The following is a 14,295-nucleotide window of genomic DNA, read 5'->3' on the forward strand; positions in this document are numbered from 1 at the left end:
ATTGTTCCATGAGTATTCACAAAGTGCCTAGCTTCTGTGATAGCCTGTTGTAGACTGCAAGGTATTCACATTTTCCTTATTTAGATAGCTGGCTTATCTTTGCAAAGTATTTTTCAAAGTGTCAGGAATCTTTCACCTGGATGAGGGTTTCCTATACAGGCTGGGGTCCTACAAGAGCAAACCAAAGTCATGCATGATTTCTCCTCACAGGATAGTTTTACTGGGGGTTCTTCTAGGTACTCACCTCAAAGAGCTATTCTTCCACAGGAAAAAGTAGATCTGTATCTAGATCCATTCCTTAGTTTTTCCACTCAGACTATGGCCTCTGCGAGGGAATATCTCAGTATTTTGAGTCTCATGGCTTCTATGATTCTCATGATTCATCTAGCAGTAGTCCACATGAGAAAATTCAGTGGTACCCAAAATATGTATGATCACACATTAACATCCCCTGACATTCTAGTTTCCATTTTTGAGGTTTATGAAGGTGAGATTCTGTGAAAGAGAGAGCACATCTATTTCAGTCTAGGTCACCCATTTTCTCCTCCAGATCCAGCACAGTCAAGTCACAACAAATGCCTCAAACATTGCTTGGGGAGCAATGTTTATGGGGATAAAAGTGCAAAGTCTTTGGTACAGTAAAGATAGGCCAAAATACACAAATGTAAAATAGATGTTGGCACTTGTAAATGCTCTCAACTTTCTCAGTCATGTGTGGTTCCCAAAACCATTACAAGTGTTGACAGACAACACCACAGTGATGTGGTAAATAAACAAATGTGATACCCAGGTCTTACCCTGTGTGCAGACTAGCCATGGAAGCCTGGGATACAGCTTTTCAGCACATTGTCACGCTCTGGGGAACTTGCATACTGTCAGAGAAAAACTTTGCAAATAAGCAGAGAGTGACTAGAACAGATCAAATAGATCTTTTCAACAACATTCACAGCAATTATTTGGCAAAATTGTGCTCTAGGACTCCATGCTGTGTGATCAGAATGACTCCTATTTGACACCTTTGAGACCTTCTCAGAAAATTTAACTAAATTATAAATTAAGTAGGCAGGATTGCCTTTTAACAAGCCAAACTGTTGTAGGTCTAGCCTGATAAGTTTTTTGATTTCTCATGACATCACATATGATACGATCCAAGGCTTTGTAAATGAGCCTAGTTTAGGCTGATGGGTCTTTAGTTTCCCAAGCCCATGGTTGTTCTTTTGTTATATATTTTATTTAAACTTGTGGACCTCCAGTGTGGTTTGTTCTTAAACTTCCCACTATACCTGGTTCTAGGAAAGACAGTTCTATGCACTTCTCCGTGTGGAAACAGAACTCCTTAACAGAAATAACAGTTGTATTAGTGTTGGATCTGGTGACGCAACAAGTGTTTTGGTAGCTTATCATAGAGTATGAGGAGGTCTGTAAATATGAAATTCTTAAATTGAGAATTAATGACAATTGGGGGTTTTAGAGACTCTAAAAGCAAAGGTTATACGTTTATGGTCAGACCTAACCCAGGGATGGAGAAACTAGAGGGGTGGTACATGTAGTGGCTGCATTAGTTAGGGCTAGGTCAAAATATTAAGCTCTCTAGTTGAGTTGTTAACTATCTGTTCCAGGACATTTTTATTTAAACGATAACAACGGGATTCTATTATTAAATGCTCAACTTCTCTGTCCTTTTTATCCCTCTTTACAGTCCCTACTATGAATAAACAAAAATACAGCATTTAAAATATTTTTAATCAACTGTTTCTCTACAGTAGAATAGTACCTGTACCGTACTGCAGTGTTTCACTTTCAAAAAACTTTTGTACCTCCCTGGAAAAGCCTGCTGCAGTCTCCTGTTCATTGACATCATCAAGGCCAATGACTACAGGTAGTTTTCTGGCCAATTCCCTCCCCAAACTGATACCACAACCATCCTATAAACCCACCCATGGTGTGATGTCACAGCTCCTTGGTCCTTCCCCTATCCATACAGAAAGTAAAGGCTTGAACAAGAAAACGGTACATGAGTCAAGTCTCCTGCTGTGAGCTGTCAGTCACAGCAGGTAACAGCTCAAATTACTCATAGCACTTTGACAAGTAGTGTAGCTAGGTGTGAAGGGAAATAAGAGATGAGTCGAAATAGTACAATTCAGGCTTCACAAAAGACTGCAATTTAGCCAGTCTAAAAAGAAGCAGCAGTAAAAAGCACTTTAAAAGTCTGTTCTCTGGCATTTGCACCGTTTGTGTTTTAAGTAGTCACTGAGCACCATGAAGTGTTAGTTAAATCTGACTGAAACACAGCATTGTATGCATGTAAAACCAATGCAGTGACAGGAGCTTTAGGAATAAAGAGGCCTGATGTAATTTTTTTTTACAAACAAGCACTGCATTGTGGGATACGTAGAGGGAGACTAAACAGTGAGGATTACTTCAAGATGCTAGACCCTATGTAGTCAGATTCGGAAATTGTGTAAAAATATCTAAAAACTTGTAAATAGACCCAAAGTGATGTTAAAATGTAGGAAACCCCAAACCGTGATGAAATAAACCTGTTTTTTTGCTGTTCTCTTTTACGTTTTAGAGTTTCTAGGCATGAATGCTTTTAGAGTTTTTCCAGTTTATTGAGCGGTAGTTGACATATCCCATTATAAAGGCTTTCTTTGGCAATACTTGACCTGACATCAACTAGAGAAGATCCATTCACCCCATCTGCCTTGCTCTCCAGTAAGTAAGTCTAGGAAACAGTATAATTCTCTTAGATGTAGTCAGGAATATAGCAACACTTAGTTTAGATATTTTTCTTTTCTTTATTTGAGATTGTCCAACAATGCTGGTTTAAATATTTCCTATGATTTTGAACTCTGATGTCACTGTAAATATATACTGAGTATTTTCTTGTTCTTTTAATATTTAGTATTAAATATATTTAAACATTTCATTGTGACTGATCTGTCTAGAGATATTTACGTTCTGAGAGTACTTGAATATTTATTTGGCTACACTGTGTAGGCCACTCCTAATAGCCTTTCCCTTGGTCAAACTACCATTTGTATTAATGGTGACATTACACAGTAAGATTGGACACCCTTTGTTAAGGGCCTTAAGGTAGCTGGCAAGAGTGACTGGTGGCAATGAAAACTACCTTATAGTCTGGGCAGAAGGGGGTATAGCTAGTAAACCTGTGCCTGCCTTTCCCAGGTGTGTGTATAATACAGACCTCAGAGTGTGTGTGTCAGCTACTTGGGCAGGGACACAAAGCACTGGTTGGACAGAGAGGTTGCTGGCAGCCTAGAGATGGTCACTCAGCTGAGATTTCAACTCTATAGCTGTGCCAGTGGGGAGTCTTACTGGTGATCTGGAGAAAGAGGGAGAAACCAGCGCTGGACTGACTGTGGTCTCTGTGTGCCCTTAAGGAAAATTGCACTTGATGCAGAGAGCTGCATCTGGAAATACTGTGTGTGTACCTTGTCATCCTCCCAGTGTACGTCTCCCATTGGTGCTAGTGGTGAGGATTGAGACTCCTTGATTATTGTTGCCAGTGGTGGTGCATCACAGCAGCATTTAAATAGATATGCACATTACAAGGTCTTTCGGCAAGACTGATTTCACACTTGTTTCAGCTGAAAAATACATATTTTAGCTTATTCTCTATTTTTCCCCACAGGCATATCATGTCTTTAACAAACAGTAGATGAAAGACTATCTAGAAAGTGCACAGGATTTCACATTTATTAACTGAGTCCATAAGGAGCTTTTTGTAACTGGCCCATTTCACATTTCTGCACTCGGTAGCTTATTTGATCCAGTTTTACAATATTCCCTGCCATTTATATACAGTTATTTGTTTCCTGTGAGACTGCATTGCATTTCAGTGGAATGAAGTTACAGTCAGCAATTAATTTGAAATATCTCTTGACAATTATTGTTTGTTGCAGGTTTTGTACATATTTTCTATATTACATACAAGAAAAATATAATTTTCTGTTACTGCCAGGATATGACCAGATTTTTCACCAATCAGTATAAAAATCACACTGGATCTTTACTGAGAAAAGGTCAAATCCTTTTCAAGTAAATATTCCATTTATATGTCTTACCCTAACTGAGGTAGGTTGCTTCATACACATTTTAGAAAAATCAGTAGATGTCTTATTGAATGTATTTGCATTTTACACAGGCAACACAACAGCTATAGTGTATATTTTAATGCAGAGTATGAAGTATTATTACTGAGTTAAGCAAAATATGCTACCCACACTGTTTTTTACATAGTGACATGATTTTTGATGTTAAAACTGGCCTCAGCCATAATGAGCACCTCACTTGTGACATCCTACATGGATAGCTTCTCTTCGTTAGCTAAGATCTCCCAGACAGTAATTGAGATGCACACATATTTGTTAACTAAGAAATGTGCTGCATGTGACTTTATTTACATATCTGTGCTTACTGTACTTAGATTTGTAGACTTTGCTGTAGGTTTTCATGCTGAATTAAAGAGCTGCGCACCATTCATATTGCACAGAGGATCTTGTGTGAATCCAGACTCCTTAATCTGTTTACCATTTGCTTTCTCCATTGTGTTATCTGAGGCACATCATAACCACTAAAGAAGCACTTCTCAACAGTTGTCTGTGTGGGTTTGTAGGTGTGTACTAGGCTAATGGCCCTGGAGCCTTTACAAGCCTAGCCCTCCAAAATATTGCCCAGGCACCATGCCACCCGATGTTACTTCACAGTGCCCCTATCCACTAGGGCAACTGGATTGATCCCTGGAGTGAACTTTGTTATCCATCCACTTGTCAAAATTTCTCTTGAAGAGGGCCAGCGAGGTGCTCTGCTTGACATGAATGGGAAGCTTATTCCAGAGTATGGGCAGTCTTTGGGAGATGAACCTGTCCCTCTAGCATGTTCTTTAATTGTGGTAATGAGGTTGTGATCTCTGGAGTGTGTGGTTTGGGGGGATTGGGATTTCTTTAAGTGTAGCATTTCAAGTAGGGCTGGGTCGGACATGGCTTTGTAAGTCAAGCAGAGATCACTTTTAAGTAGATGATAAGAGACTGAGAACAGCTGAAGTTTCTTGAGTCTGACCATGTAGGACATGTGTTTAAAGCCCAGGATCCTTTTTGTGAGGTACTTTTGTGGCCTCTCCAGCTGTTGTAGGTGACTGGTCAGGTACATGCCAAACAAGGTGTTATATTCGATGATTGATCTAATGAGGGATGAGTAGAGAGGGATGATGACCTCTTTCTTTCTGGATGCGAAACCTTTGGTTATAAGATGTGCCACATAGAAGGACTTTCTGACCACTGTGGCAATGCGGTGGTTGAAGATGAGGTGGCTGTCACCCTGGGTGCCCAGATCTCTTATTCAGTGTTCAGTGGGCTCCCATCAACATGGTAATTCATGGTACTGAGTTTTTTACAAAGGGGATAATTACACATTTTTTGGAGTTAAGCTTCAGGCCATGGTTCCGACACCAGTCATTGGTCTCAGAGAGGCCCTTTTGTAGGATGTCTGCATCACTTGAGGAGTTGATAATGACTCCTAGTTTGCTGTCATTAGTGAGCTTGGTCAGCCAGAGTCCTTCTGTGTTGGCCTGGACTTCTGAGAAGTAGATGCCAAACAGGAAATGGCCCAGGACCAAGTCCTGTGGGACTCCACTTGTGACTTTTCAACAGTCTGACTTGGAATCCACAACTTTCTGTGGGTCCTGTTTGTGAGCCAATTTGCAACCCACCTAGTGATGTAAGGATTGATGCCAAGTTTGGTGAGTTTATTGATGATACCTGAGTGGGGAATGGTATCAAAGGCCTTGGCCTGGTCAAGATAGCTGTATGCACAACCTTACCCTTATCCACAGCCTTGGTGACTGCCTCAAAGAAGTCAACCAGGTTCAGCAGGCAGGATCTCCCCTTGACAAAGTCAAACTGTGTGGGGTTAAGAGTTTGGAGATTGTCTATATCTTTGTTAAGCAGGTCCATGATGATGCGATCCATAGCTTTGCATACCAGACTCGTCAGGCTGATGAGGTGATAGTTCCCAGGGTCTGTAGTTGCTCCTTTATGGAACAGGATGACTGTAGCAGTCCGCCATTCATTATGGACATAGCCTGAAGCAAGGCTGTGATTGAACAGGGCACACAGATGTGGTGCCAGTTCATTTTATAGCTCATGTAGGACGCAGCCAGGGATATTTTCAGGTCCCATGGACAATGTATTCTTGGCTTTGGACAGTGCAGCTTTTACCTGTGCTGCAGAAATGGTGGATACCAGGCTTTCTTTTGGTATTGTGATAGGGCCCTTGGGGGGGTGGTAAAGTTGGCACTGAATCTGTCAAGTCAGTATGTTGGCTCTATCTGTTGGCTCAGTATAGGAGGTGCCATTGTGCAATAACTCAGAGGAAATCTGGGGATTGCCTTTGAGGTTTTTGATATAGCTGTATAAGGCTTTGTGGTTGATTTGTGGTGTCAGCCGCAATTCTGCCTTCATAGCTGGCTTTAGAGGATTTGATAAGGGATCTCAGCTTTTTTGTGGAGACTGATAAGGGAGGTTTTCCAGTCTTGTGACTTCATTTTTTTCTGCAACAGTTTCTTCTTTCTGTTGTAGAGTTTATTGATGGCTGGGGACCACTAGATTGGCTTCCTTTTTTTGGAGGAGAGCATCTTAGTTCTATTTAGTTTGGCAAGGTCCATGCATTTGTGTACATGCTTGTACAGTGCAGTGGTGTATTGTTCAGCAGTCATGCAGCTATTTTCCATTGCCATGGGTGCCGAGACGTTAGCCACCTCTGTTTTTAGGAGCCCAAATTCGGCTTTAGATAAGTTTTTCAGGGTGGTCACCTTAGCGGGGGGTGTAGGTGAGATGGAGATTTCCATGGTGATCAGTTTGTGGTCAGATTTAACCAGGGAGGAATTGACTGTTGGTGTGGAGCAATGGTCTCTCATGCTGGTGATAACCAGGTTGAGGATGTTACTTCCTCTAGTGGGGGTCAGAATGAGATGGTCCAGGGCATTGGAATTGATAAATTCCAGAAAGCATTGGCCCTGTACATTGCTACTTGAATAGTTTTCCCAGTTAATGGAAGGGTAGTTGAAGTCACCTAGTATAAAAGTATTGGGTTGGACCTTGATAGATTCCAGGGTGCTTAGGAACTTGGAGTGAGAGTCTAGGGGCATGTTTGGGGTTCTGTAGCAGGCTATGACATGTATCACTGTCTTGCCCAGTGTTAGTTGTACCTGGAGTATCTCGGATGCATTATGCTGGGCTACCAGTCTAGAGGTGTGCATATCATTTAAGAATATGGAGACAGCACAGCCTTTAGAGCTTCTGGCTGTATTCTGGGGCGGATTGTTCAAGAGATTCTGTTATTTAATGCATGTGGCACTGTGAGCCTGTAATCTTCCCCTGGTGCCCCGGAATTGACCTGTTTCCCATGCTTTGCTTTTATATATATATATATAAAACACCTAAAATTCAATTTCCTATACTAAAATGCATAAACATGTGCTACTACTGCCATGCCTGATAACTAGGAATGAATTTTGAACACAGTGTTTTAATTAACTAGCCAGTTACTGGTGCTGGTAACATGCTCCCATACCTGCTGTAGTTGTATTGTTCTGTTGCCATTCTTGATTTGTGAATGTACATTTGCTTTTTGTACCATTTGTTGTTGCCTCACAGCAAAAGGTTCTCCCGTTCGATTCTCGGCTGGAACATCTTCTTTGTGGAGTCTGCATGTCCTCCCTACGGTCGAGTGGCATTCGAAAGACATGCGTAGAATGGGTGTGCCTTCGATGAAGGTTGGGCATTGAGCTGGCACCTCAGCACCCGTAAAAAATCGATTGCCAATCATTAGCGGACCGAAGTTCCACTGTGGCGACCCCTAACCAGGAAAAGCCGAAAGCGGAAGAAGAACAACAATCCAGCTAGCACAGTCATGTTACTGTATTATTTTAGTTAACATTAACTGCTTGCTACAATCATGTAAATTGCACAATTACATACCTGTGTTTATTCTGTAACTTTCTACAGTATTACATTCTTCGGTATTTTAATATCATTTGAATTTTCATTTTTCCAATACTATACTTTTTGACTTAAATGTGGCTGTTCTAAATTCCACATTGTTTAACTGTACTTTTTTAGGAGGCATGCAGAAAAATATCATTACCTGGTTAGCAAAAGATAATAAATAGAATGGGGCAGAAAATTAATCCTGTATATCAAAATATTAATTTTCTGTTTCATTAGCTATTCTGTGGGAGCACTCTTTTCACCTCCTATGAATGTCTGGAGTTTTTTTTTTCTTTCAGATACACACTGCCTGTTTTTTGAAGGATGCCATAATTTTTTGTATGCTTGCTATGCATCTTGTTTAGACATAAATGTACCCACAATAACTCCCGTGTGCTGTACAGCATTATCTCTGTGGTCTTTACTGGGATTAATAGAGGTGTTTTAAGTACCCTTAAAACAGCTGTACACCTTCTGTATTGACAACCCCTCCCCTGCCCCCACGCACATGCATAAAACCCTGGTGAGAGAAATGCTGCAATGTCACCTAGTGTTGGGGCACATGTCCTGTACTTCTCCCTAACATATATGCCTCACCTTATTCTGCTTGTATGGGAAACAGCATGCACACATGCACAGTGTGATGTCATGGAGTTCTGGCATGCTTAATGTACTTGCAAACATATTTGCCTCATCTTATTCAGTTTCTGTAGGACAGCCATATGCTCACAGACACACACACACACACACACACACACACACACACACACACACACACACACACACACACTCACACTTGCATGCTATGGCATTCATAAGTAGGTTGTCACCCACTTTTCTCAGGGTTAGAGTGAGTGTCATCATCTATTCAGTGCATACTTCCTTGACTGATCCTGTGGTAACTCAGACTTGACTTCCTTGCCATGCTAGCTAGGGGGACTGTGGGACACCTTGTTTCTGCAATAACTCCAGCAGTTTAAGTAATGTGATTTGGTGTAGCATTGTATAACAATGAAATCTTTTGTGCACTCTCAAGTAATACAGACACTGTTATTTTAACAGGAAGCTGCACCAACAGAATCGCTCCTAAACTGGCAGGATTATGAAGGACGAACACCTTTGCACTTTGCAGTGGCAAATGGAAATGAAGCAGTTGTCAGCAGCCTTATTTCCTATGAGGGCTGCAATGTAACATCATATGATAACTTGTTTAGAACACCGTTACACTGGGCAGCTGTACTCGGTTAGTTGTAAATCTTTATTAATTTTACAAAACTGTAAATTAGTATTTCAGGGAGCAACATGACTGCATTTTGTTAACTGTCTAAAGTGATTTTTACAACTTTTCAGTTGCCTTAATCTTTTCCTGAAAGAGAAGCTGTTGATAGTCATATGGGTCTTTTAAAGCATTTTGAATTATATATACCTTTTGCTCACTCCATCAGACATGCAAATTTCTTAAGAAACTGTGATGCTACGCTCTAACATGTACCTTCTGGGAGCAGAGGGATGAGCCCCTTTGAAAGAATAGGGTTTAGATTTGTATTTGTTTTATGCTATTGTAATATGTGAACTTTTAAGGAAAGCAGTACTTTATTAGCAGTAGCATATAGTGTAAGCTCTGCATTTCACTGTGAGCATATTAAAATATATTTAGCGGTTACTAAATGACTACACATTGCTCCTGTTTCCCTGTTCACCTTTCTGACAACAGCTGATTAGTTTGCTGTAAAATGTGTGTGGCAAAATCATTTTAGTTATCGTATATATTATGTTATTTGATGTGTATTCTGTTTTTTAATAAGTGCTAAGACATGGCTACTTGGATATGTATAAGAATAATTTGAAATATAGATATTATTTTAATAGCATGATTTACATAGCAGTATCTCTGTTGTATAGTTTTGTTTTTCTTGTCCGATCATATTTACCTATAACATAGATGATTTTGTACAATTTGGATTAAGAACGAGAGTGCCGTGCACACTTAGCAATGATGTTTAAAGTTTTGACTACAGATATTTTTAAAGAGTTTATGCTGATATTGCAGACGCATTTCATTACTATTAGATTATCTTCATTGAGGTAAGCTGTTACTGTATGACTGCACTGATGTGGAATACTGGTAGTCTCTACTGAACAGTTAGATAATGCAGTTGAAGCGGTATCAAAATGTTACTTCACTAGACCAGAATTACAGATCTAGTAAATATAAGGGATTCATAACAGAGGTTATACTTTCAGTTAAGTATGAGATTGAAGGTTTTTATTTTTTTGTGAGTAAAGCATTTCCTGTCCCAAAGCAGTATGTCCTCCAGCTCCACGATTAACAGAAGCTGTTTATACCTTGCCACTTAGAGCAGGTGCCCTCATTCACATATCTGCAGAAGTGACTGCACTCTTTAATCAATTTTGGAGGTGAGAAACTTGAAGATGTGTTAGGTTCTTTGATAATTGACTTTACTGCACTAAAAATGATAAGAATGCATGCAAATCCATGTAATGTCTTGAAGGATTCTGACACTTGCATACCTCTCCACTGCCCAGATTTTTGCCTCATATTTTAGTCCATTTTTCATAAAATTGTGGTTTGCTGACAAATTAGTGGTAAATCATTAAATACTAAAGTTAGGTAATAATAGACATTTGAGTTTCAAACTTCATGCCCTTCAGAAAATTCATGATAATGCAAAACCTGTTGTTATATCAATTTTCTAAGTTTGTAAGAGCAATATTTCAAAATTGTCCTTATTTTTGGGCCTTTCTCCCACTTTTATTTGTGGCGTTGTCCAGATTTCTTGCTCTAAGAGGTTGAGAGGTATGCTTGTGTGGCTAGCTGTAATAAAGCAGAATGTATCATCCCACCTTGTGCCTTTATTCAGTATAATCCTCGGGTGCTTTTCCTTTTGGCTCCAGTCATAGGCTAAGATTTTTATTGCTGTTGGAACCTATCGATCCCCCATGTTATAGTCAGCTAATAAACACTTTTAAAACATTTTTGCCGTATTGTCCTTCCTTGTCCATTAAGTCTCCAGCCTGCTACTGTCTATTCATTCTCCCTAGCCGACAATATCCTAGGTAGCAGGAGAAGGAGGTGAGAGGCAGGGGTCATTACCATAATCCAGCAGGAGTTAGGAGATTTCTGAATGCTCTAACACCACTCCTCTGGGCAGGAAAGTGTTGTGCAATGCCTGTCATTCTGCCCACTGTTGTGCATGTTTCAACATACCCATGATCTTCATCTAAAGTATTGTGCATGTCTTGGTAGGCTTGCTCCCGAAGTCCTTAATTCAGCTACTGTGCTTCCAGTCTTTCCCATAGCTTGGTTTCTTGTGATGGGACATACCAAACACTATCCCATGGGATGTGTGAGGGGTGTTGGCTCTTACTCCCATCCCCTGTTTGGCTGGCTTCTCCAGTGTTTGTGGTGGTCTTCACACTTAAGTCACCTGGGGCCATACAGCAGCCCAGAATCACTCTGCCACAGTACTTGCTTTGGTTAAATATTACTTTGTCCATTCTAGTTATAGACAGTTTCTGGGATTTCATATAATATACCTTAGTTTCACATGGCTTCTCCGATTCTTTGTGGTATATAAGTTACTTGCTAGTGGTACAAAACTTGTTTTTCAGAAAGTAAAATCTTTTATAGCTAATTAGGCGGCAATTAACCTTAACATTACAGTTAAAAGTTTTCACAATCTACTTCCTTAATGCATAAACAACATTTGGTTGGGATTTAACCAGTACTTTTGCTTAAAATACGTGGTCTAGAGACTGTCTTCTTGCAAAACTGTCAACATATAGTCAGTTACTCTTTTTCCGTACCTGCTTATCTATTTCAGGGTACTAGATGGTCAGAGCATATCCCAGAAGGTGTTGAGTATATAGCTGGAATTTTCTTAATATTTAAATGTTAATAAATGTTGTGATTTCCTAAAAAAAAAAATTTGTAATTTATTTATGACACAGTCAAGTAATATAAAGTAAAGTAGATTTGATTGTCAGTTAATATAAAATATGTTAACAGTGTAGTAAGCAAAATAAAGTAAGAAAATAGAATGATATTAATTAATTAGGTTAAGCATGACTTATTTATTTGTAATATTTCTATGAAAATTAAATAATAAAGCAAATACTATAAAAGGATGAAACTGATAGGGCTAAAAAGATGACAACTATAATTTAATTAAATGTTTTGCATTTGTTTACCAGAATCATATGACTGGGCCATGCAAGACCCCTTTTTAGTGGAGGCATGGGAAAAAAGTACCATAACAAACATAAACAAAACATTTATATAGTACATCATAGCTGAGCTAGCATGGTAATTGGTTTGGAAATGTGTGAGATAAAATATTACATAGTTACATAGAGATATATACAAAATAAAACATATTTTATATAAACATATCTTACAATGAGGTAAAAATATTTCATCACAAATCAGTAAATGTCAAAAGCAGTTTTCAGTATTTGATGGTTCCAAAGTAGTGGCCCTGTAGCAGGTTCCAAAGGGGTAGTGCTTTGATCTTAGAAAGGTAGACGGGGGTGGAGGCATTTCAAGTGAACTTGAAAGTTAGAGAAGTGGGGAAATGTAATCAGAGTAGATTAGTCACAAACAATAGCAAGAAGGAGAGAGAAATATGTAAGCAGAAAGTATAAATAGGATAGAGTTAGTCAGCTAGTTGGAAATGAGCATTGAGGTAATCTGGTGTTTAGGAGGTAAGCATGGAGGTTTCTTATAAAGCTAAGCGTGTCTATTTCCATAAGTGGGCTGAGTATGCTAATTTGTGTCTTGGCGATGTAAGCAGAGTAAAAAGAATCATGTGATGACTTCTGGGATTTCAGTTATTGATCCCTGAATTTTTCTTTTGAGCAAAAAAGATCAGCTTGGGTTACACTGTTTCATGAGGGTGTTCAGGGAGGGGCACTCATCTGGGGTGTGAAATGTGGAATAAGAAGTTTTTAGTTGAAAGAATTTAAGATCCATCCAGTCTATTTTTTGAGACTGTGGGGCAGTGAGGGGTGTGTTAGGCAAATTAGCAGCGTATTTGGCAGTTTTATTGTTGCATTCTTCACGTTTTTCTAGGAGGCTGCTGTGTACATTAGTGAGGATGGGGCAGCACATAAGAGTGTTGTAGGAGATGAGCACGTGCACTAGATTTTCAGCTTAGGCTAGTGAGAAATGGCTTGGCTCTGTGTGGAGTTCATAATCCTTCAGCAAGTTTTCTTTATGACATTATGTGAATATCAAACTTGAGCTTGTCACACTATGTAGCTTGATGTTGGAAACATGCTCAAGTTTAAAGTTTTTAGCAGAGGTAATATGAAAATTATTTTGAGATTTGAGAACTGGTTTTAGAGACAAAGAACATATCTTTAAGATGTTCTTCATCTCACATTGCTGCAGTCCTTACACTTGGGTAGTCCGCTGTCCTCGGTCGGCCCGAATATCAAAGTATAAGGCTGACGTCGGTCAAGGCACATTAGACTGACATCAGGACGTCAGGGTACAAATGCGCATGACCGACGTCATATCCTCAGTCTTTTTTGCCGCATGGTCCGATGCAGAAGCAGCGTTGCAAGTGCCGTTCGGCGTTCTGAAATTTTTCGAATTCGGAGTTTCAGACCGAGTCAAAGTTGGCTAAGTACCCCGTTGGGGAATATTTTAGTTTTTCTTGCCTCAGTGGTTTACCGGATGTCAGAAAAAGTGAATAACTGTATTTCTTGTGGGAAACAGATACCGCATAGAGATTATCATACTCTGTGTATTCCTTGTTTAGGGCCTGAGCACGACGTTGTGGGGTGTCGCTTTTGTGCTAGATTCAATAAGCGCACTATTAAGAGAAGGTTAGATTGTGCCAGGTTAGTCTTCAGGAAGCGGTGCAATTATAATATGCCGTCGGATGCTCCGACGCCCGCTTCTTCGAAGAAGCGCAAGGACAAAGCAGCTAAGCCCAGGCAAGAAGAGCCGTCCGTACCGGACGCCGGTTCTTTAGAGGTGTCGGTGGAGCCGGGGGTTCCACCGGAGGTTTCTCTGGAGTCCCAGGGGGAGACTTTGTTATTGCAGGATGTGGCCTCTCAGGAGGCAGGTCAGGCTGAAGGGGCCTCTCAGGTTACTGTACTCCCCTCCCTTCCTAGGGTGGTTAGGCCTTCTCCTTCTGTTTCCAAGGCTTCTCCCAGAGGCAAGCCAGGTTTAGCTTCAGTTGGTGTCACTCCTAGTTCTTCAGGATCTGTGCCCAAGAAGCATATGCTTAAAATGGCAGAAGATTTGATTACTTTG

At 40.1% G+C, this 14,295-nt stretch overlaps 1 protein-coding gene across 1 annotated transcript in view; it reads left to right on the forward strand.

Moving 5' to 3' along the window:
* The window catches only part of INVS (inversin), a 3,016,309-nt gene that overhangs the window by 1,405,887 nt on the left and 1,596,127 nt on the right, over positions 1 to 14,295 (forward strand). The window contains exon 6 of the mRNA XM_044065609.1: positions 9,072 to 9,252. Coding sequence (XP_043921544.1) covers positions 9,072 to 9,252 — 181 coding nt within the window. The remainder of the gene's footprint in view (positions 1 to 9,071; positions 9,253 to 14,295) is intronic.

Source organism: Protopterus annectens, chromosome 3.part0 (assembly GCF_019279795.1).
Source record: "Protopterus annectens isolate FY-2018-M chromosome 3.part0, PAN1.0, whole genome shotgun sequence".
In the NCBI taxonomy this organism is placed as follows: Eukaryota; Metazoa; Chordata; order Ceratodontiformes; family Protopteridae; genus Protopterus; species Protopterus annectens.